The sequence below is a fragment of the Photinus pyralis genome, unplaced genomic scaffold (assembly GCF_008802855.1).
Source record: "Photinus pyralis isolate 1611_PpyrPB1 unplaced genomic scaffold, Ppyr1.3 Ppyr1.4_LG7, whole genome shotgun sequence".
Lineage (NCBI taxonomy): Eukaryota > Metazoa > Arthropoda > Insecta > Coleoptera > Lampyridae > Photinus > Photinus pyralis.
In genome coordinates, this window is record NW_022170738.1 from 29,672,941 (window position 1) to 29,694,442 (window position 21,502).

Sequence of the window (21,502 nt, forward strand, 5' to 3'; positions counted from 1 at the left end):
CCTAACATTAAAGTTACTAGAATCTGGTAACTTCCGCCATTTTTGGGCAAAAATCATGCGTTCTCTCTCTAACACACGAGCCCAATGGATTGCGGTACTTTCTATATTTAGTGACTTTATCAGTGCCCAGTATCGGGTATTGTTTGGTTGTCGATGAAAATCAATTCGAGCACCGATTGTAATTTATTTCATTAGAATAAATTTGTTGATTTAGAAACAATTTCTACAATACTGTGGCAGATGATTCGCGAGGAAGCTGTGACTGAAACAATTGTTGCAATGTAAATTTCCTTATGGCCCAATTTAAATAACTCAACGCCTTTACATTGTCGTATGGCCCATCTTAAAAAAAAAACACCGTGTATACAAAGAAAAATTAGATGGTATAGAGGAGATGAAAATAAGCACTTTTTCTTAATAACCCAAGGGTCCAACGCGTTTCGTTTGGGGGGTTTGGGGTTTTTGCACAAATACAAGTTGGGTTGCGCATGCGCAATTTTTCAACTTACAAGTTACCTGAGAGAATTAAAAAAGAAGGAGGTTTGGGCTGTAACTTTTTGGCCCGTTAGTCTACATAGCCGACAACCAATAGCGACCTTCCTCATATCCTGAAGAACATGTATATAAATTAAATCTTCATTTGCAATATACTGAATCCATTTGAGATTAAAAGAATGTGTAAAGTAATCACATCCGCAAATATAAAAACATACAGTATTTGGGGAACTCTTTCAAAATATATTCCTTTCAAAGACAATATTTGGAGAAAAACTAAATCGTAGGTAAGTAAATTTTCAATAAAATTTTATTAATGTTACTTTTCAGTATAATTATTCTAATACAAAAGAAAACAAAAACGTTAGAAATGCACATTTAAACAAGATCCATAATTAACTATTTACAACAAATAAAATGTGTTCATGCCGTTACGGTATCTGTATCACTTTGTGGCAACGAATACGGTTTTTGTTTGCGTTGACGTCTACGTTCGCGTCTCTCGCCCATAACTAAGCGTAGGTGCTCTAATTTTCCTCGCGTCCGTGAATTTTGATCTTCGCTTATAGAAGAAGGAGTGGGCTCGTCAATTTGCTGTTGAATAGTTTCGGATTGTTCCTCTCCTTGCCTTGACACGCGTCGCAATTCGGGAGCTGAACATAAGAGATCATTTAGAATATGAACTATAGTGGCCACATCTCGGCGTGGTCGACCTTTTGGATCTTGAAGTGCCGGATTTAGTGCTCCACTAAATGTACCAGAATACACACTGCCTCTACGACCTGCACAAAAAATAACAATACGTAATCAAATTGACGTAAGACGAAATACTTACTTGTACTCTCGCTTCTACCGGAAAAAACATCCGCTGAAAGGCGACGTAAGGTGTGTTGGAGGTTCCTCGATGCCTGTGTTAAACTTGGAGGTCTTACTGGCGGTGACGGGTGTGAGGCGGGCGGTGGTTTCGCACCGGATACTGTACTGAGTTGTAGTTGAATTAGCATCATATGATCTCCTAAGCGCATGCTCAGATTGAGAGGTGCTTTTCCACATAAAAATTCATTTACTTGAGTATCGTTTAGTGATTCTAACGCTTGCATTATTCCTATTTCTGGCCTTTGTTGCTACAAAAAAAAACAATCGTAATCAACTCACTTATAATGGTATAAGTACTTAAATTAGTATAGTCTTAAATGCTAAAAAAATATTTTGACCTTCAATTTTGTGGTTTTGGTTTCATTTATGCTGTACTGCTCAATATTTTATATGCTTGCATGTTGCCACAAATAGTTACTGTTATCTTACTCTTCTTGTGTAAATACCATACAACGTTTTCATTTCCAAACCGGATGCCTTAGGTTTTCAAATGTATTTGAATAAACTGTAATATTTCCGAAGTAGATAATCCTATTTTTGTATAGGGATGTAGCATATGGGACTGCATGGTATTCAAAGAATTTCAGCATACTGGACCTCTCCCCCACCACAAAAGAAAATTTGAAGAAGTACATTTAAATGAAACTAGATCCTATTGAACGGGTTTGAACAATTTATGAAATTTGAGAAAGAATCAAACTATTAGCTTAGACAAGTCTTCGTAGTATACAGGGTGCCCGTTTTTTGTGCTCACTTATTTGAAGAGATGCAATGTAGTTTAAATCGGTGCAAATTTGCGTATTTTGGTATCCAATAATATGCCATCACGAAAATATCGATGTCTTCAGAGATTGCAGAGATTTTTGATTTCAATTTTTCCTTCTATTTTGAAAACGGCAAAAAGTCGACGTTTTAAACTAAAACATTATTAAAGCACTATTTTGTGAGGAATCCAAATATTTTATTGAAAAATGGAAGGCACTCTAGACTTGGAAGTTTCAGTAGATAACTTTTTAGCGCTTTTCCGCAAAAATAAAAAAAAAATGTTCCAAAACCCACTCGTGGGTATTACCGCGTAACACAAAGTATTGAAACGACGTATCGTCACCAAAAGCAAATGTCAAATCTGCATATTGAAGCACGTCCACGTCCAGAGAAAGAGAGGAGTTAAATAAGTAAAATAAAGTTTCAAAGAAATATTGCCATACATAAGAAAGTTGGCTATGAGCAGCCTGTGCAGTCACTGCGCAGGCCCACATAATTTTTACTATGTGCGAAATGTTTACTTTTACTAGAAGCGCCTGTGGTTAAAATTTCAAAGAAATATCTCCATAAATAAGAAATTTGGCATTGCGCAGTATGCCCACACATCACTGCGCATGCCCACACATTATTTTTACTATGTGCGAAATGTTTGCCTTTACTAGAAGCGCCTGTGGTTAACATTTCAAAGCAATATCTCCATAAATAAGAAAGTTGGCATTGCGCAATCACTGCGCATGCCCACATAATTTTTACTATGTGCGAAATGTTTACCTTTACTAGAAGCGCCTGTGGTTAAAATTTCAAAGAAATATCCCCATAAATATGAAAGTTGGCATTGCGCAGTCTGCGCAAAATATGGAGTTAAATGAAACTGATCGAATTGGGCAAATATAGACCATAACAGCTATCAATTAGCGAAAACCCGAAGTCTCTAGGTGGCCCAGGGGCCGAGATCTCGATGGAACGGACGGACGGACGGAAACATGAGCACATAAGCTTTACCTCAACTTCGTTGTGTTACGCTAAAAATGCGCTATTGTAGCCACTTTGTCCGTCCGTCCGTCCGTATCCGTCCGCTCGTTTTGAGACGCTACTAGTTTTTTTATCTTAAGAGCTATTTATTCTACTTCTTTCGCTATTTGGTTCGTTATGGTGTCGAGTCTTGCACCAAGGAAGGAATTTTTTCTGTACCGCTTACAAAAAAAACTTATTGTAAAAAAACAAAAAACCGTTTTTTACATGTTCCATAATTTTTCACTTTTGCCGTTTATTAACGATCCTAAAGATCGTTTATAATTTTGCATTGCTGTCTGTCGTCTGCCTGTTGATCTGTCCGTCTGTTCCTTTGTCTGTCTGCCCCTCTATCTGTCCGTGTGAACGATAACTTTCTTTAGAAATGTCCGATCGCTTTTACATCTCCGTTAGTTATGAACTGAATTGCATGAAATTCAATATGGGCATAGCTTCAGCCATATAATACGCAATGCCAAAAGTTGAGTTGAATCGATTCAAAATTCACAGTGCCCTTTTCGCATCTCGACCATTTATAAACCGAATTGCAAACTTTTTTAATTATAAAAGTACGTATTTAAATGAAATTTGATACATAGCCACTTGGAACAAAGGAAAATCTAACGTTAGCTTCAAAATTTAGGTTTGTGCATGCGCAGTTCCAACTTTATTATTTAGAAAACCATTGAAATGAAACTCTTCTTATAAACTGAAATTGAAGTAGCACGTCAAAAATGGGTTGCACATGTGCAACGCTATCTTTCATATTTGTGGCCGGATTTTTACAATTTTAACAAAAGTTGCATCTTACAAATAGGAAATGAATGCAAGTGGAAATGCGTTTTATGTAAATCGTTTACGATTACTTTTTAACTTGTTTATTTCTTATGGCAGCCATATTGTATTTTAGCATTTTTGAATAAAACTCGTTTTTCTGATTACAACAATGTATCATATGATTCATATGATATGTTTCAACTTTAAGATTCCCTCAAAATATGGAAAAACGGTTTTTACGAAGAGTGCTTTGGAAAGAATATGTATTCTTTTGTTTAACAAATACACATCTTTCTCGATAAAGACGTTTTCAAATGAAGAAAAACGAGATATGTTAAAAATACATTACGCTTCGCACCGAAATGCCCATATTATTGCACAAACATACTTAGAGCGGTATTCTGAAAGCGAGTCTGAAAGGCAACAACTTGCTCAAAATTATTTTTTATATTTACATAGAAATTTGGGAGAGTTTGTAACTTCCAAGTCTAGAGTGCCTTGAATTTTTCGATTAACATATTTGGATTCCTCATGAAAAAGTGTTTTAAAAAACGTTTTGGTTTAAACTTTTTGTCGTTTTCGAAATAAAAGAGAAAACCGAAAATTGAAAATTTCAGTTTTTTCAAAAATCTCGGCAACCTCTGAAGACATCCTAATTTTCGTAACTGCATATTATTGGGCACCAAAATACGCAAAGTTACGACAATTTAAACTACATTGCTTATTGCATCTCTTCAAATAAGCGAGAACCCACCTTAAGTCTCGAAAAACATAGAATAGGGATGTTCTACCATAGAATTTGCACAGTGTGTTACGAAATAAGTTGTAGAAAATAGCTATTTGTGTATTAAGAGCGCAAAATGATATATTGTCGATTGAAAGAGACAGTTGACGCGCGACGAAGGAGCGCGGCAATCTCTTGAAATCGACAATCAATTTGCGCTCGAATTACACACAAGGTTTTTTCTACAATCGAGCAGTTCACATATTTCCAAAAATTTAAATTTTTCACTCAAATCATTTTAATCTTATGCCCAAATGAAAGATGTCATTTACTCGTTGTCATTGGATACTCTGAGCAATGCATATTTGATTTATAGTTAATAATTGGGAGAGCGAGCGTTTTTTAAGCGACAAAGTGACATTCCTCGAGAAAGATGACGTTTGCGTTGTCAAATACGAGCGCAAATGCCTACTTTGGATATCGATTGTACAATCGATATTCAAAATAGACATTTGCGCTCGTATTTGACAACGCAAACGTCATCTTTTTCGAGAAATGTCACTCTGTCGATTTGTAAGTGACTAAATAAAAAAAACGCTTGCTCTCCCAATTATAATAATAATAATAATAACACTAATCGTTACTTGATTTTAATCCGTGCGATTATTTAACCAGGCTAGACCTGAGTTCTCACAAGAACCACCGACCATAATAATAATAATAAGCCATTTATTTGTACATAAAAAACAACAAAATATTTTTCACTTTAAACTTAAAAATTACTATACTACAAAATATAAATGTATAAAATCTACGGAGTTTCATTCACACAAACATGGGTACATTGGACATTAAAAAGAAAAGAGAAAAAAATATATACATCAACACTGAATTCATACCTGCAGCAGATATCTAAGTTTAAAAACTTGTTAATATCTTTTGTCAGGTGCAAGGTGAATAACTTGATAATAGAATTACAAAAAAAATAAAAGTTAAAAAAAAAATAAGAAACAAAGTAAAAATAAGCTAAAAATAAAAATAAATAAGATAAAGGGAAAGATGATAAGTAAGGACTAATAGTTAAATTAAATTTGAAGTAAAAGAATGTTTCGAACCTCTTGTATACTCATTGAGTCAACGAGGAGATATTGTACTTTAGTTGAAAATGGTTATAGACGTTGACTACATGAAAAGTGAAGTTTTTTTGTGCAATTTGTTTGTTAACTGTTACATTGTAAGATAAACTTAAAGTTTTAAATCTTGTAGTGTAGTTGTGAGTAGGAACATTAAGCAGTGTAGACTTGCGTTTGTAGATGTATTTTAATAAGGTGAGTATATAAAGATGATAAATAGAAAACAACTTAGTTTCTTTAAAGAATCCTTTGTGCGACCCAGATAGTCGCTTCATGTCAGATTTTTTTCTATAATAGGTGGCAAGGTTCTGATGATAGCATTAACGGTTTTCGAAATAATATTTTTAAAATTAGTTTTTGGACAATAAACAAACGAACGACTCATGTAAACATCTGGTGTTGACCCCCATGTTAATATCCCATACGATATTATAGATTGACATATGCCGTAATAAATCATTTTCTTGGAAGCGACACTCATTACACTGTTTATAGATTTAAAAAGATATATTAGTTTTCTTAATTTGTTGGTTCGGTATTGAATTTGAGTATCCCACCTTAGGCGGCTGTCTAACATGACCCCCAAATACTTCACAGTATTACATTTATTAAATCAAATATGCATTGCTCAGAGTATCCAATGACAACGAGTAAATGACATCTTTCATTTGATTGAAAAATTAAAATTTTTGGAAATAGGTGAACTGTGTAGAAAAAATCTTGTGTGTAATTCGAGCGCAAAGTGATTGTCGATTTCAAGAGATTATCGATTCTGCTAGTAAAGGAAAACATACCGCATATTTTTTGAAATTTTAATCAGTTTCAGGTGTGCGCATGCGCAAACTGAGCAATGCCCAATTTCTTATTTATGAAGATATTTCTTGGAATTTTCTCCATAGATGCTTCTAGTAAAGCTAAACACTCGGCTAAACATATCGTATATAGCATCAATTAAGTATACGCATGGGCAGACCTACTTATAGAGATTTTTAGCCTCGTTTTTAGCGTAACACAAACGACGTTGAGGTAACGCTTATGTGCTCGATTTTCAATCGTTTGTCTGTCTGTCTGTTCCATCAAGATTTCGGTCTCTGAGCCACCTAGAGACTTCAGGTTTTCGCTAATTGATAGCTGCATGGTCTGGTTTGCCTGTTACTCATCATTTACAGTTGTATTACGTGGCAAATGCATTTCAGGAAAAAATATTCTGTGAATTTTTATTGAAGTTCCAAAAGCCGTTCCTTCTGTGTGTGGCTAGAGGGAATACCCCGGTCTTAGACTCTCCTTCAGATTGCTAAACCTTTAAGTAATTTGGTGATCACTTTTTAGGGCGGGCTATCGAACTCTCTTTGCCTGATAACTATTACATACCCCCCAGACTTAAGACTCTCCCCCAGATTGTTAAACCTTTAAGTAAATTCCGAAGTAAATTACCCTGCTGCTGTGTTGTCTCCAAAGACACTTAAAAAAAATTTGCTGTGGCTAGCACTGATACCAACTGCGCATGCGCGATTCTGCCCTTTTATGTCTAAAGATATGTGTACCAAATTTGGTTCCAATCGGTTCAGCCGGAAACAAGGCCTGAAATGAGAGTGACACAGTTGCGCATGTGCGATTCTGCCCAAAAGTGTTTCAGCTCTTACTTTTACATCTAAGAATGTGTGTATAAAATTTGGTTCCAATCGGTTCAGCCCGAGCTTCAGCTGTTTGGCCGGAAATGAAAGTACAGACAGACAGAGACCGAACAACATCATCGAGATTTTGTTTGATTCGAATTCCTTGTGCTCTAAAATGTGCCTTTCCGTCAAAAAAGTGAGAGGTCATTTTTTACCCCAATGCAATACCTATCTACCTCCCTATACTAACGTGTGGGTGGTAATAATAAAACTCGTAATAAATAATAAAAATTCAATGATCCACCTTGAAAAATGATCACAAAAGTACTAAAGGTTTATTAATTTGGGGGAGAGTCTAAGCCTGGGGGGTCTGAGGGGTATGGAATACCCCCCAGGCAAATACATTCCAAGAAAAAAATATGAATTGTCATTGGAGTTCTGAAAGCTGATCTTTCCAGGAACATACCTGGGTGTGGCTAGAGGGAATACCCCGGTGTTAGACTCTCCTCCAGATTGTTAAACCTTTAACTCATTTTGTGATCACTTTTTAGGGCGGGCTATCGAACTCTTTTTGCCTGATAACTATTACATACCCCCCAGACTTAGACTCTCCCCCAGATTGTTAAACCTTTAAGTAAATTCCGAAGTAAATTACCCTGCTGCTGTGTTGTCACCAAAGACACTTAAAAAAAATTTGCTGTGGCTAGCACTGATACCACCTGCGCATGCGCGATTCTGCCCTTTTATGTCCAAAGATAGAGAGAGGTCATTTTTTACCCCAATGCAATACCTATCTATCTCCCTATACTAACGTGTGGGTGGTAATAATAAATCTCGTAATAAATAATAAAAATTCAATGATCCTCCTTAAAAAATGATCACAAAAGTACTAAAGGTTTATTAATTTGGGGGAGAGTCTAAGCCTGGGGGGTTTGAGGGGTATGGAATACCCCCCAGGCAAACACATTCCAAGAAAAAATATTCCGAAAGCCGGGAACGTACACCTGTGTGTGGCTGGGGGGAATACCCCGGTCTTAGACTCTCCCCCAGATTGTTAAACCCTTGGTTAAACCATTAGTAATTTGGTGATAATTTTTCAAGGAGGCTAAGTTATGTAGAATTTTATGGTGATTACTTTTCCCTTTCGAAGTTTCTTGTAATTCCAGAAATAGTGAAGTTATGGTCAAAAAACCGAAAAATGTCATTTTTGGGACTGAGCCATCAATTTTCTTGTAGATAGGTATTATTTCTAAGCACTTATTGGATTTTTACTCGATAGAGAAAAGCGAGGAGAAAAGAATTACAAAATTGTTTAAATCCAAGATTCAAATCCAAAGTGATTCGAACTCGGATTCGAATCAACCTCAGCTCTGGTATACACCCGGGTTTACCCTTGCAGGTTTGGGAAAACTCTTGGGAAAACTCAACTAAATTTATAAGGTTGGTAAAAATTACTATGGAAACAGCGAGGGAAACAGTTGTGCCAATAATTGTAACCTCGATTGTAACTATCACAAAATTTATCAGCCCAATTTGAAATTGTAATTTGTAAAGACCTGTAGGGGAACGTTCACTACTGCTACCGTGAACATGACAAGTGCTTAACGAGGTGCTTAATGCTTAAAAAACGATTGCAGAGAACAGACATTGTCTCTCTCTAACTAAAGTAACTTGTCTTCTAAACTTAAAGAAGAGTTTCTATGGCAATTTGATTAATAAAGCACACCCGAGAGCACACCTAAATCTAGTCAGCATAAGTTAATTATTAGTGCACTATTTCATTGCTGAACCCGAGGTTGAACCCAAAGTATGCATTACTTCAGGTCAACACTAACAGAGGGTCCATTGAAAATAAAGTAGTTACCACAACATATGTGGTTTGTCTGTTGAAATACGTATGGTACATTATTGAAGTTTAGTTTACCCTACGATCATTTGTTTGTTAACGTACCTACAAAATGTATGTAGCTTAATAAACTGCATACACTTGTAAACGGATGTGCAGTATGTTTTTCTTTGATTAAAACAAAGTAATTTCATTCAATCCAAAACATTAAAATAAAGTAGTTTAAAACGACCTACATTGTATGATTGTTTTGTTGATAAGTGTTCTCGATAGAAATTTAATGGGAATGTTATCATATTTGCACACTTTATCAAGTCACAACAAAAGTGAAGGTCTACCAATTTCACTTGGCGTCATTCCCGCTAAGAACCACCTCAAGCATTTAAAAATAGAAATAAATACCAAAAAAGTGTTAAAACCTACAACGAGTCCCGTTTCAACGTTGGGCAGCAGCGTAACTTTGGATCCGTCCGTAACTCCGTGCTGAAGAAGGTTGCCCTCTTGGAGCTGTCTGTAATTAGCAACAATGAGATCTTCTAGCGTGTATAGTCGAAATGAACTCACTTATCACGAAATAGTAAACATATACGATCTCTCGGTACTTTCAGCCTCTTTGAAATTAGTTTTTTGACGTTCTCGACGGTTATATCGGGATCAACAGTTAGATGGAAGTCGCCGCCTGTCGTGGGACTTATTTGGATGGAAATTTGTGAATGTGGGCCACACCCCTGGGAAATGGGGTTAAAGTTAGATTCTGCACTATCTTCCATTATTACACAGCCTTATTTTTAATATTAAACGTTTATTGAGGTCACTTAACTAATTTTAATAATCTGTTTTGCACAAAAACGTATATCAGACACCATTTCTAAACTCACGACCCCACAAAAACACAATAGCCTTACGGTACTGTGATCTCTGAATTGTGACTGTGACAGCTATCTTTTTTTACAATAAATGCCGATAGAGGGCAGCACGGTCTTTTGCTGTATAGTAAGTTGCCTACATGTTGATAATCATCTACAGGATATTGCAATTGGGGGTGGCCATATCGAAAATAAAATAACAATTCACCCACCACAAGAAATCAATATTAGTAAATACGTAGTAACTAGGTGTGTCAGAAGTGAAAAAATGCGAAAATATGGAATTTTCATTGTGCCCTGCTCTTCCAAGAACGGCGCGTTCCAGGATTTGATTTGACCTCTGACCCTACCACCGGAAGTTGACATCTGGACTCTGGAAAATACTTGGCGTTAGTTTTAGCTTATTAATTACTAATCTATATAGCAAGCTTTATTGAATTCGCCAGGGTACTTTCTGAATTAGGAGTTTCGAATTCCAATACACAGACAGCTGCAAACATACAAACGGACGGACAACAATGATATCGATTGCCCGGGTTGCTATGCAAGTGCAACACACAACATACAACGTAATCTACGAAGAGATTCTGACATATTGCACAATTTTCTTGTGTATCCTTTTAAATGGACAAAGCATTAGACAACTTAAATAACGTCTACATATTAACAAGTAGGCCAGTCAGATAAGACAAAAAAGCAAACATTGGAATTTAATCATGTATTGCATTGGTGTAAAACATGACCCCCCACCTTTTTTTAGGGAAATGCACGTTTTGAAGCATCAGAAATCCGAATCAAGCAAAATCTCGATAATGTCGGTCGTTCTGTCCGTCTATTAGTCTATACTCTCATTTCCGGCTGAACCGATTGGAACCAAATTTTGTACGCATATTCATAGACATAAAAGAAAGAGGCAGAATTACGCATGCGCAGATGTGCGGGTGGTATCCGTGCTAGCCACAGCAAAGTTTTATTGTGTCGTTAGGATAGTTTTCAACTTCCAAAGACCTGTGCTAGCTGAGACGTGGCGGAAACCGTCGATCTTTTCAATTTTTCAAATATCTTGAGAGTTATCGATTGCACAGAAAATATTCTGCCACTCTCTTTTAAATCAGATACTACGTACACTTGACACTTAAGCCAGCTCTATAAGTAGGTCCAGAAATACAGCTCTTCAAATTCGATATAGGTATTTTTCCAAAAATTCCCAACTGCACTTTTAGTCATCTGTTTATTAGTTTAGAGTCTTACTTTCATTTAGCACGATATACTTCCTGCCCTTGCCGGGGTCGAATAAAAGAAACGCCTTCTTCCAGAACAGTTTCAGGAGCAATGCAGGTTGCCAGAAATTCGTGGCAAACGCGTTCCTGAAACCTTAGTGTAACACTATGCCGAAACGTAGCTAGAACAGGTAGCCGTTATTAAAGATGTAAATAGCTTTGTTAATTACATAGTATGTATATAAAACTCTTCCGATACTGAGCGTAGCAAGCTAAGATTTAAGCATGTAGCTTACTTGGAGATCGATAAGCAATATAATAAATTATTAGTCGCAATTTTTATTATTATTTAATATTTAATATTTGAAAGGCCATATATCGGGACCTGATACAGAGCTGTTTTTGATTGAAAATTGTATGAAATGTTATCTTCTTCATAAATGATATACTTAGTTTTTGTGCAATGGATGGTTCTTGGCATATTCACAAAAAGATAGATACAATAGAGGGAAAATTTGGAGCAAGAGAAGTAACTGTGGAAAATGATAAACACACTTTTTACATCCCATCTACAATATACATAAATTAACAATCCAAGGAAGTATTCATTGAATTTGAATAATTTAAATCTGACGATAATTTAATACATTTGATAAGCAAAAGAATGGCCAGCTTAAATAGATTTCAAAGCAACTCCATTCCTTTCCCATTTGTGAAAAATAACATTCCAAAGTCTCTTACTAAAGTACATGAAATAAATTGTTAATTAGCCGGACGTTCTCCAGTCCAGAAGGTATGTGAAGGTTCTGGATACGATAACTTTAGTCTAAAGTTGTATTTCGAGATGAATGCCGCTAAGCATCCGGCATTTACCTCTGCACGGGCGAAACAGAACAGAAATTGTGACACTATTGTTTCGAGGCTCCCATACTTCCAACGGTGATTTCAAGTTAGCACACCCCACCTTAGAATCGGGTTTCCAGCGGAATTAAGCGAGTACAAATTATAATGTTGTGGGTACAAAGTAGTCTTTAATTTATACTTTCCATTTATTTCTATTAATTCTGAAAATTGCCGTTTTTTAGTAAAAAATTGTTTAAATAATGTATAAATTGTTTGAACAATGAAAATCTAATTTGGGTACAAATTAGTCTTTAATTCATAGTTTTTAATGCGATTAATAAAATTGCAATCGGAAAAAGTGGGGGTGCTAACTTGATTTCAAGTTAGCACCCCCACTTTAAAAATCGGTTTTCCGGCAGAACTAAGCGGGTACAAATTCTAATTTTGTGGGTACAAATTAGTCTTTAATTAGTCCTAAATTATAGGCATATGTTTACTTGATTTGGGCAGAGTGGAGATGCTAACTTTATCGACCTGGAAGTATTGTTTCGTTGCTATGGAAGAAGAAAGTTTACTTCTCTGCCTCTTTTCCACTTCTCTGCTTCTATTGATTTTTATACCTATATCTGTGTCGACTAGCCGTTTATACAGGCTGTTCCACGTAAACTGTTACCTAAAAGCATTCAGACTTCCATTAATAATTTAAATGTGAAAGCTTGCATACCAACATAGTTTTTCATGATCTATCGAAAGAAAATATTATCATGATGGTTTCACTTCCGGTTTTACCGGATGTGGATAGTAACATTCTTATTTAAAATAGAACACCCTATATTTTATTGTATTTTCGAAATCTACATGAAAACCTACGTCGTTTGATACCACATTTCCCTATACCCAGGATCAAAGGTTTTCAAGATATTCAAAATTGTTGACGCTTGACTGCGTTTCTTTAGCGCCTTATAAATATGGCTATCTCTCAAACACGATTTAAAAAAAATGTTTCTTGCGGTGTCTATAGCTTATTATTAATGCCTTTAGCTATAGATAATTGTAAACTTTTTTTAGGTTTTAGAATATTATATTTATGAATTTAACAAAAGGTTACAACATTAACATATTGCAAATAAAATTGTTTAAAAACATTTTTTAAAAAAATTTACCGTATACTTAAAATATAAAAAATTTCATTAAATGCCGTCTGTGGCGGTAGAGTGCTTAAAATACAAGCCGCATTTCCCTGCTGAACAGCTAAACTGAATCTTTGTTTTAAAAATTCAAAACAACGTTTTTCTTGAGTTCAAAACATTTTTTACAAATTTCTGAAGCAATTTTTTTTGCAGATGGACCCCAAGCGCCAAGTGTTTCAATACCGAAAGCTTATAATGCAGTATAATATTTCAGTTCTAATTTTTTAGTTATGAAGGGTTTCGGGCATCAACCTATGATGCTTGGTAGAGCCTATATACACACTAGTTTTAATGCAAAGAGTCTTTTCATGACGGATTTTCAATGAACGATTAAAACAAAAATCACAAGTTTATTCATCGCTTTGATAACTTACATTCTTACACAACAATACTTCGTTCGCAGAAATTTAATGAAACTTTGAGGTCTCTGTACTGTTTAGTCCTTCTGCCCTGAGCCTCGATAGTATAGGTCGGTACACCTCCGGAGCGAAAGGTAAGATTACGCCTCGTTCTTGAATTTCACCTAAAAATGACAGTTTTGAATACAAAAACTAAAGTTATTCAACTTCATTACCGTCCAAAACCATTTTGGTGGCAACTGCAGCTGGATAGCCAACGGTTTTTGCCATTGCTGAATTTCCGTTCACGTCACCATAGACTACAAAGTTGATTCCGCGCGTTTCTCGCTTGTTATCTGGCCAAAGAATGCCAATGTCGTGTCTTAAAATTACAAGGTCCCTTTCGTCATTCTCTGTAAAAGAAATGTTGTTAGGGCTAAGGTGAGAAGTTTAGGATTCTTACGTAAATTCAGTTTAATAGAAAGGTGATAAGTTAATGTATCTAATGGAGATCCGCATTTGACAACCTTAGCATCGGTAAGAAGACCCAAATCTTCCAAAACTGTGACCGCCTCGTTGGATTGAGAGTGCTCGGCAATTTTCGCTTTTAAATTTTCGTAAATTATGTTATGATCTTGTATGCCAATCAAATGACAAATTAATTGCCTCCACGTAATTTCAGGTCCTTTATCGTGAAGAATGGGATGATCATTTGGATCGAGTAAATTCAAAAATTGCAAATGGCGGACTGCGTCGGTGAAGCCCTTGTAACGTATAGTTCCACGTAAAAGCGTTTTCGCGTCGGGCAGGTCGTAATATTTCGCGTACTTTGTACTATCCCCGTTTGGAAAACCTTCCAGACTGAACCCGGGCAGGAAATTAAGAGATCGCGTCGTTTCCATCAGTTCCCCTCCTTCGTTGATTACGACCTTCTCACCATGAGAAATATACCTTGCCTCTGACAAAGTGTTAATTAAAGCACTACGAGGTGACCAGGAGAATTTATATCGTAATGGGTTGTCACTAAATTCTGGCGCGGGTAGTCCACCACAGAACGATTCGAACGAAACGATTTTTCCTCCCAAAGCCTTTACTTCGTGCATACATTCTAGTGCTAGAAGATGATCGATGCCGGGATCTAAGCCAACCTCGTTGAGTATCGTAATTCCAGCGTTAACCGCGTCTTTATGTAAGCAGGTTAAATTATCCTTCGCATAACTGGCAGTTACCATGTTCGTCTTTTCACGGATACAAGCTTTGGCGACAATGGGATGAAGATCTCTCGGTAAAATGGAAACGGCAACATCTGCGTTTGCAACCAATTCCTGTACACCGGTGACACTTTCGAGGGCGTTTAAATAAACGCCTTCCACTCCCGGGAAGGTCTTTGCCAAGTTGTCGCTTAACTCCTTGTTTTCGCAAGCAACAGTTATCGCTATCGATGGATTTCTGTGGAGATATTCAACAAGAGGCGCTGCAACTCGACCGGCGCCAAAAATGACCACTCGTTTTTCAGGTTTGCCTTGTGCCGACTCTTTTTGGCGGCTCCTTCTGCAAGATCGAATTAGTACAAGATTATGGAATTATGATCAGTTACGTACATTGCTGATTCTCGCAAATCTCTGATGTATTCGAAATTAGGTGTCAATTTTCCGTCGCTAGCGATGATGGCCTGCGAATTTACAATTAGATACCTAAGTATAAATCGTGACGCGGAGCTCTTACCCCGTGAATGGTGGGCGAGAAGTGGTGACTGTCCAAAGGTTTGGAAGCGTCTGATTGTAAAATATCAGGTGTAAATGGCATAAGCAGATCGCCAAAGAAATCGGTACTTTCTCTAGGCAGTTGCGTGGGCATGTTATCAATACTGCAGACTAAAACGCCTGGGCCCTTAAAGCTTTTTGTGTCCTTATTTCTGTCCGCGTCATATAGACAGAAAGGTGTGTCAATTGTGGTGCACTCGTTCATGAATTCGATGGAACCGCCGGGATCTGCTGAGATATCGCAAATGCCCAACATGCGGTGTGGCAAAGCTGGCGCCCCCATTGAAGTGGGTAACCACGGTGTGTAAGCGGGACGTAGTAAGACTTTAGCATCTGGGATTGTTAGCAGCTTTGGACTATCCACCGCCCAATAAATACCATTTATGATCACAGAGGCGTACGGAGCAATTTTCTTACTAAAGGTTGAGACATACCTTTCGGGGTGTTCTTCATACTCCACATGATCAAATTTTCCCCCTCCTATACGTTCTAAGTAGTGTCGCCTTCTAACTTCACAGCCGTACACTTTATTTGGGTTACCATGTTCCGCCGCTTTTTGCAATAACTCCGGTGGAACGTATTCGTGTGGGAGTTCTTGGAATACCTCTTGGGAACCTTGGGAGACATTACCAGAACCGGTAAAAACAAAGGTCAGTGGACCGACAGATTTTGGCATTAATCCTAGAGAAACTTCGTATCCAGCATCACGTACCGCTTGCCTTGCCATACTGGAGTTTCGGTAATTGTGTGGAGGTCCAATGTGCATGAAGGGTGTGTGATGGCCGAGCGCCAAAAGACGAAGGCCTAGTCCATGAAGTATGTTGATCGTTCCGGCCACTCCTGCCATCTTCCCGAATGCAACGACACGCTGTCCTTTCTTGTCTACCAATTTCTCATAATCCAAAAGCCGAATGTTTTGTTCCAAAATTGCATCCAAAAGTGGCATATTACTTTCTTGCGCCTTAATCGTGTGAGAAAAAAAGCAAAACGTTCTATTGGGAATCAACTGATCGATAGGAACCTGCTTGACACCGAATATGATGCTTGCTTCGGAAATGTCTTCTTGAATGATTGCTCCTGCATTTAAGTACGCTTGCATCGGATAGGCTCTTCTGTTACTTGGCTGTACGATAACTCGCACGCCATTCTTCACCAATTTTCTGACATGGAGCGGAGAAAATGGTGCCCTTCTTTCCCATACGCTCTGATCTTCACGACGTATGGCTATGGTTTTCTGTGTGCCCTTTAACAAAACGAAAGATATTAAATTCTATACTTCTGGTACAATTTTAAAAACAAAAATAATTTATAAAAGTCGTAAAAATCGTTTTTAAGTTATCTTGTTAATTGAGACGGATGCACAGACAAAGATTCAGCATTTGTCCGGGAGTTTATGTTTTTAATATAATAGAAAACCGAGTCTCAAATGTAACTCATTCTTTCTGCGAAATATATGCTCTCTAGATTTTTTGAGAAAATATGCTATATAAATAAATTAAATTGTGAGTAGTTTTGGTTTTCATATCAACGCCGAAGTGATAAATAGTGAAATCCGTGCTCGCGCTATAAGTTTTCGTATTCTAAATGTGAGTACAAGTAAATGGTTCATAATAATTAACTATCATAAATTCATCAATGGGTAACCAATTTTACATAAATACGTTACTTTTAGTTACAATACGAAATACGATCCAAATTTCAAAACGGAAGTCACACTCTGTACTCTAACAGTGCGACCTTCATTGCTCAGCCAAACAAAGCAGTTGTCTGTAAAGTTCTGCCAGAGGAATATTATTATTATTATGTTAACGACATACACAATTTAATAAAATAATTACCTAAATTAAAACCCCTTTTTAAGACACCCTTACTCACTTTACCCTTGCGTCGGAACTCCCCCGAACAGTAATTTCAATAAGTACCTACACCCACGCAAGGAGTAAGGTGTACGATTTTTTATATTTTTTGTCACGAGCTCCCGAAGTGTTATGAAAGGACGTATTATGGAAAGTTTTCGGTCAGTAATCTGCTGAATGATTGATTACTATATAATGAACAACATAATGTAAAAATAAATAAAACGGAATTTTTTTCAGTTTTAACCTTAACATTGCCAAGTGGATCTCATTTATCAAACTATCATTTACTGTATTTCTAAATTAATTTTAATCAATGAACCGACAAACAAAAATCCTAACTTTTATTCGCACAAATATTTTCATAAATAGTATATGAAGTAAATATGGAAGGGATTTATTATTTGATTCATTTTATTATAACTAAAATTTAATATAAACATAGATCCGCAAACGCTTCGACACTGATCTACAGGGTGTTAAAATTTCAAGATTTTTTCTTTATATCTCCTGCAATTTTTGAGATATATCGCTCAAAATTGAAATATATGTTATTGGGTCATATGGAAGTGTTTACACGAGGATACTTTTTCATTGGCATTGAAAAGAGAGCAAAAGCGACTTTATATTTGTTCAAATTCATTTTTCTTACTTTTGATAGAAAAAATTAAAACGTTCATCTTAAAGCTTATGTTTTTGCCTTCATTAATCGCATTCGATACCTTATCAATGAGAGGCAAACATTTATATTACCTGATTATAAATTTCTATAAAAGTAGCTGTACTAAAAAAAATAAGCAGGCAAGTTGTTTCTAATCAGAAATATAACATGTACTCATTCATTTGTGATTTGAACCGAGCGTTTTTGGGGATTTTGTCTTAGGAATTTACATATAAAGTCATTCTAACATTCCTGAAGAGGCCAATTTACGGGAATTTATTCCGTAAACCATTTTTTATGAACGACAAGTGAATAAGCAAAGATATTGGTAGTCTTTCTCATTATAATGGTGAAATTGAATTTTAAGCGTGTAAATTTATTTTGAGTGGAATTTTGAGTTTTGTACCAAGTGTTAATTAATTCATACGAATATTTAAAAAAATCTATCCAATTAATTAGATTTATCATGAAAAATGTAAAGTAAACTGGAGTTGGAACGATTTTATTTTCAACAGTATAATTAAACAACTCAATTTATATGAGTACTTATTTGAGCGTGATCAAACCAGGGCACCAGGTTTTAATTTTCAGATTGTTAGTCGATATAAAGAACTAACTTTCCGCAATGTAAAAGTTTTTGAACATTTATTCATTACTGAGTTAGCCGTGTATTGTTTTTCATTACAAAAAATTTATTGTTACAGTAAAGTTTTTACCAGTGCCGTAGAGAATACAATTTATTTTCTATAAGAGGGGTTTATAACCCCTGTAAACGGAACTAGGTCGGTACAGGCTTAATATGTACCGGGTGACCCAATAAGACTGTTCCTCGGCTATATCTCGAGAACCGCTCGTCATATGACTTAGGGGTAAAAAAAATTATTTGGTAAATCGGTCATGAAGAATCGCTGGAAAATATTTTCAAGTTCTAACATTGACCAACAGAGGGCGTAACTGCCATCTTAAATTTGGAAAAACTCAGTCATTCCAAACACAAACATGGTATGGTATTGTTTTTGCAATAACCTGCTTTAACTTCTTAACCGTTTGACCGATGTTAACAAATTTGGTATGGTTGAAAAGAGCATTCCTTGGGCAATGAGAATCAATACAGTTAATTTAGTTGAATCCTTCTCCGCCAGGGGGCTAGTTTTGACACTATGACTCAAAATCCTAAAAAAATCATCTTGGGCCAAACCTAATTTGAAATCTTGGAAACATTATTTCTAGCGTCTCTTACAGATTTGTGCTGTGGGAGTACTATTGTTCCAGGACCTGCTAGACGAGATAGCTGAAATAAATTGGTAGGTATTGTAACGGTAGCTCCTAGTATGGTTCTGTAGGGTTTTAAGATTTTGTTTCTTATGTATTCCAGATATTCCGATACATATCGAAGCGCCATGAGAGTCATCGGCGATAAAGAACGAAGGCAGATGTAACGCAATCTTTCCGGGAAATATGACGTGTTTTATTATACAATATGCGTTCGGAAGCGTTCGCTATATAATCAAACCGAGTTGCGATTCAGTTAGTTCCAATTTCAACGGCGAAGCAATAAATATAGTTCGCGATGGTATAAATTGTGCAGATGTGAGTGATAAATAATATTTTGCTGTTATAAATCAATTAATTTCAAGACTGTCATAAATTCATTGTTAATCAATTATAAATAAATAAATCTTCTAATTAAATTCAATCAAGCACCTAGTAAAGTGTAAAACCAGACTAAATAATCTTCCTTAGGTAATTATTTTTTTTCTTCTAATATTAAATTTAAAGGTATAAAAATTTCGAAATGCCTCAAGGATATATTTTTTGAAACAAAAAATTCGTATCTTAAAAAAAATATGGGTTTATAGGTATACTCCCTTCAGCTAGGTATGCAATTCTGTATTTGAGTATTATTGGAGAAATATTGGACAAGTTACCTACCCAAAAATGTCTAACAGCTCTCTTACTTTCAAAAGCGACCACTTTGCTTTATGCACCTTGCGTGTATTATTGTGAACTATTAGATTTGACCTTACAGAATGTGGCCATTCCTAGGGCCATTTTTATTTCTCTCGATTTTGGCTTTTATTTGGTATTCTATGGATTTATTTGAGAACGATTTTGATCGGCCCAACACATACAAGGGGACAATGCATGTTTTACTCTCCGCGTTGTGATCCGAGGTCGAGTGTGGCTAGGGCTAGTGTATTGTTTTGAGGTGTATTTATTTACACGTGTTTCTTATTTGTTGTAGACCCTGTAGTTGTTTTTTACATTTCATGAAATTCAAGCTCTTCCTTAGGACGATTAGGTTCCTTTGTGTAACGGGAGCCCGCGAACGGGGTTTTTGTTACTTTATTGTTATTTTGTGATCAGTTAGCTGTAGAAAATAAGAATTTATGCTTAAACTCTTAATTAAGGAAAAAGTTCAAAACCTTGAAAATGTTATTTTTAAGTGGAACCGATTGAACTAGCTGTGAGGCAAATACAACATTACAATCGCCAATAATAATAGAAATAAATCGTAATTGAACGTAAGAATCAAAAGTTAAGTAACTATTTGGCTAATCTACACGACACAGGCTGTGGGCATGTGACATTTATTTTAAAATCCTCCCAAAAGTAATTTCCTTCTCGATTAATTAATTTTATTTGGAGCCACTTGCGTTTACCTATAGTCTAGTCCAATTTAGTATAATTATTCTTCGGTACGTTGCTATTTGTGCGAATTTTAATTTATGTCCAAGAAAGTACCATTTACTTACACCGAACAAAGAAGAATCTTATAGCTTTTTTAAGAACATAGTATTAATAGCAAAAACGCAATTAAATTTCATTACAACATACTTTTCGATAAGATATAAATAAACAGTACATAATTTTGTGCAAAAATTCAGAACGATAAACCTTTAAAGATTTTGTAATCTGAATGAAAAGACGGGTAGTAATTGTGATTACGATATTTACAATGCGATAAAGATTCATGGCAACTGCCAAATTTAAGCCTCCACGTTTTAAGTTTAACACTTTACAATAGTTAATTTCATCTTCACTGAATAGTAAAAGGGCAAGATATGAAGAGTAAGTGTATTCTGATTTGCATATAGCCGTAGGTACTAAAATATTCTAAAAAAAATAGAAAAATTTTCCGAATCAATAGATTTAAAAGGATCAAGAGTGACACCATGGCAGATTGAAGATGGTAGGTACTACAAAGTGGAGTAATAATTATGCTAATAAGTACTTACAAAATATTTCCGCCCCAAAGCTGCACGTACAGGTAACCTCCTAATTTTCAACATCGTTTATAAATTAAAATATTAATAAATGAGAATCTATAAAAAAATTTAAATCTCAGCGTTCACATCACCTCTGTTTCCCAAAAGTAACGTGTGCGCAAATTCTTTTACTACGACCAGATTATATTGAGCGGCAACGTATTATAGATCTAATCAAAAGTAGGAGGAAAAATTCTTATCATCTTAATTGACATAAAGTTATGCAAGTAATCACTAACCCTCGACCTTCCTT

At 35.9% G+C, this 21,502-nt stretch overlaps 2 protein-coding genes across 4 annotated transcripts; both read right to left on the reverse strand.

Moving 5' to 3' along the window:
* Positions 1-787: 787 nt before the first annotated feature.
* On the reverse strand, positions 788-10,187 carry LOC116175773 (midnolin homolog). Of its 2 annotated transcripts, XM_031494064.1 has the most exons (5): positions 9,808-10,187; positions 9,667-9,754; positions 1,331-1,619; positions 1,209-1,277; positions 788-1,148 (listed from the first exon to the last, which is right to left on the reverse strand). In XM_031494064.1, exons 1-5 carry the CDS (start codon positions 10,011-10,013, stop codon positions 919-921), a joined length of 882 nt encoding a protein of 293 aa, XP_031349924.1. In that variant the 5' UTR covers positions 10,014-10,187; the 3' UTR covers positions 788-918. The 2 variants fall into 2 exon arrangements, with proteins under 2 accessions (XP_031349924.1, XP_031349923.1); XM_031494063.1 differs by having other exon boundaries at positions 788-1,277; positions 9,808-10,186.
* Positions 10,188-10,351: 164 nt separating this feature from the next.
* LOC116175770 (alpha-aminoadipic semialdehyde synthase, mitochondrial) lies at positions 10,352-21,415 on the reverse strand. Of its 2 annotated transcripts, XM_031494056.1 has the most exons (7): positions 21,220-21,415; positions 15,426-16,706; positions 15,302-15,372; positions 14,164-15,251; positions 13,937-14,113; positions 13,737-13,885; positions 10,352-10,482 (listed from the first exon to the last, which is right to left on the reverse strand). In XM_031494056.1, exons 1-6 carry the CDS (start codon positions 21,271-21,273, stop codon positions 13,770-13,772), a joined length of 2,787 nt encoding a protein of 928 aa, XP_031349916.1. In that variant the 5' UTR covers positions 21,274-21,415; the 3' UTR covers positions 10,352-10,482; positions 13,737-13,769. The 2 variants fall into 2 exon arrangements, with proteins under 2 accessions (XP_031349916.1, XP_031349915.1); XM_031494055.1 differs by lacking the exon at positions 10,352-10,482 and having other exon boundaries at positions 13,693-13,885.
* Positions 21,416-21,502: the final 87 nt, after the last annotated feature.

What these genes read in the sequence shown, in the direction of transcription:
- LOC116175773 (XM_031494063.1), bottom strand. Translation starts at nt 10,013, where the DNA reads ATGGAAGATAGTGCAGAATCTAACTTTAACCCCATTTCCCAGGGGTGT. An exon ending in TGTTTACTATTTCGTGATAA is followed by an intron (nt 9,755 to 9,807) that starts GTGAGTTCATTT and finishes TGCTAATTACAG; the next exon opens with ACAGCTCCAAGAGGGCAACC. An exon ending in CGGTAGAAGCGAGAGTACAA is followed by an intron (nt 1,278 to 1,330) that starts GTAAGTATTTCG and finishes TTTTTTGTGCAG; the next exon opens with GTCGTAGAGGCAGTGTGTAT.
- LOC116175770 (XM_031494056.1), bottom strand. Translation starts at nt 21,273, where the DNA reads ATGTTGAAAATTAGGAGGTTACCTGTACGTGCAGCTTTGGGGCGGAAA. An exon ending in GATTTGCGAGAATCAGCAAT is followed by an intron (nt 15,252 to 15,301) that starts GTACGTAACTGA and finishes TCGATCTTGCAG; the next exon opens with AAGGAGCCGCCAAAAAGAGT. An exon ending in CACCAAAATGGTTTTGGACG is followed by an intron (nt 13,886 to 13,936) that starts GTAATGAAGTTG and finishes TGTCATTTTTAG; the next exon opens with GTGAAATTCAAGAACGAGGC.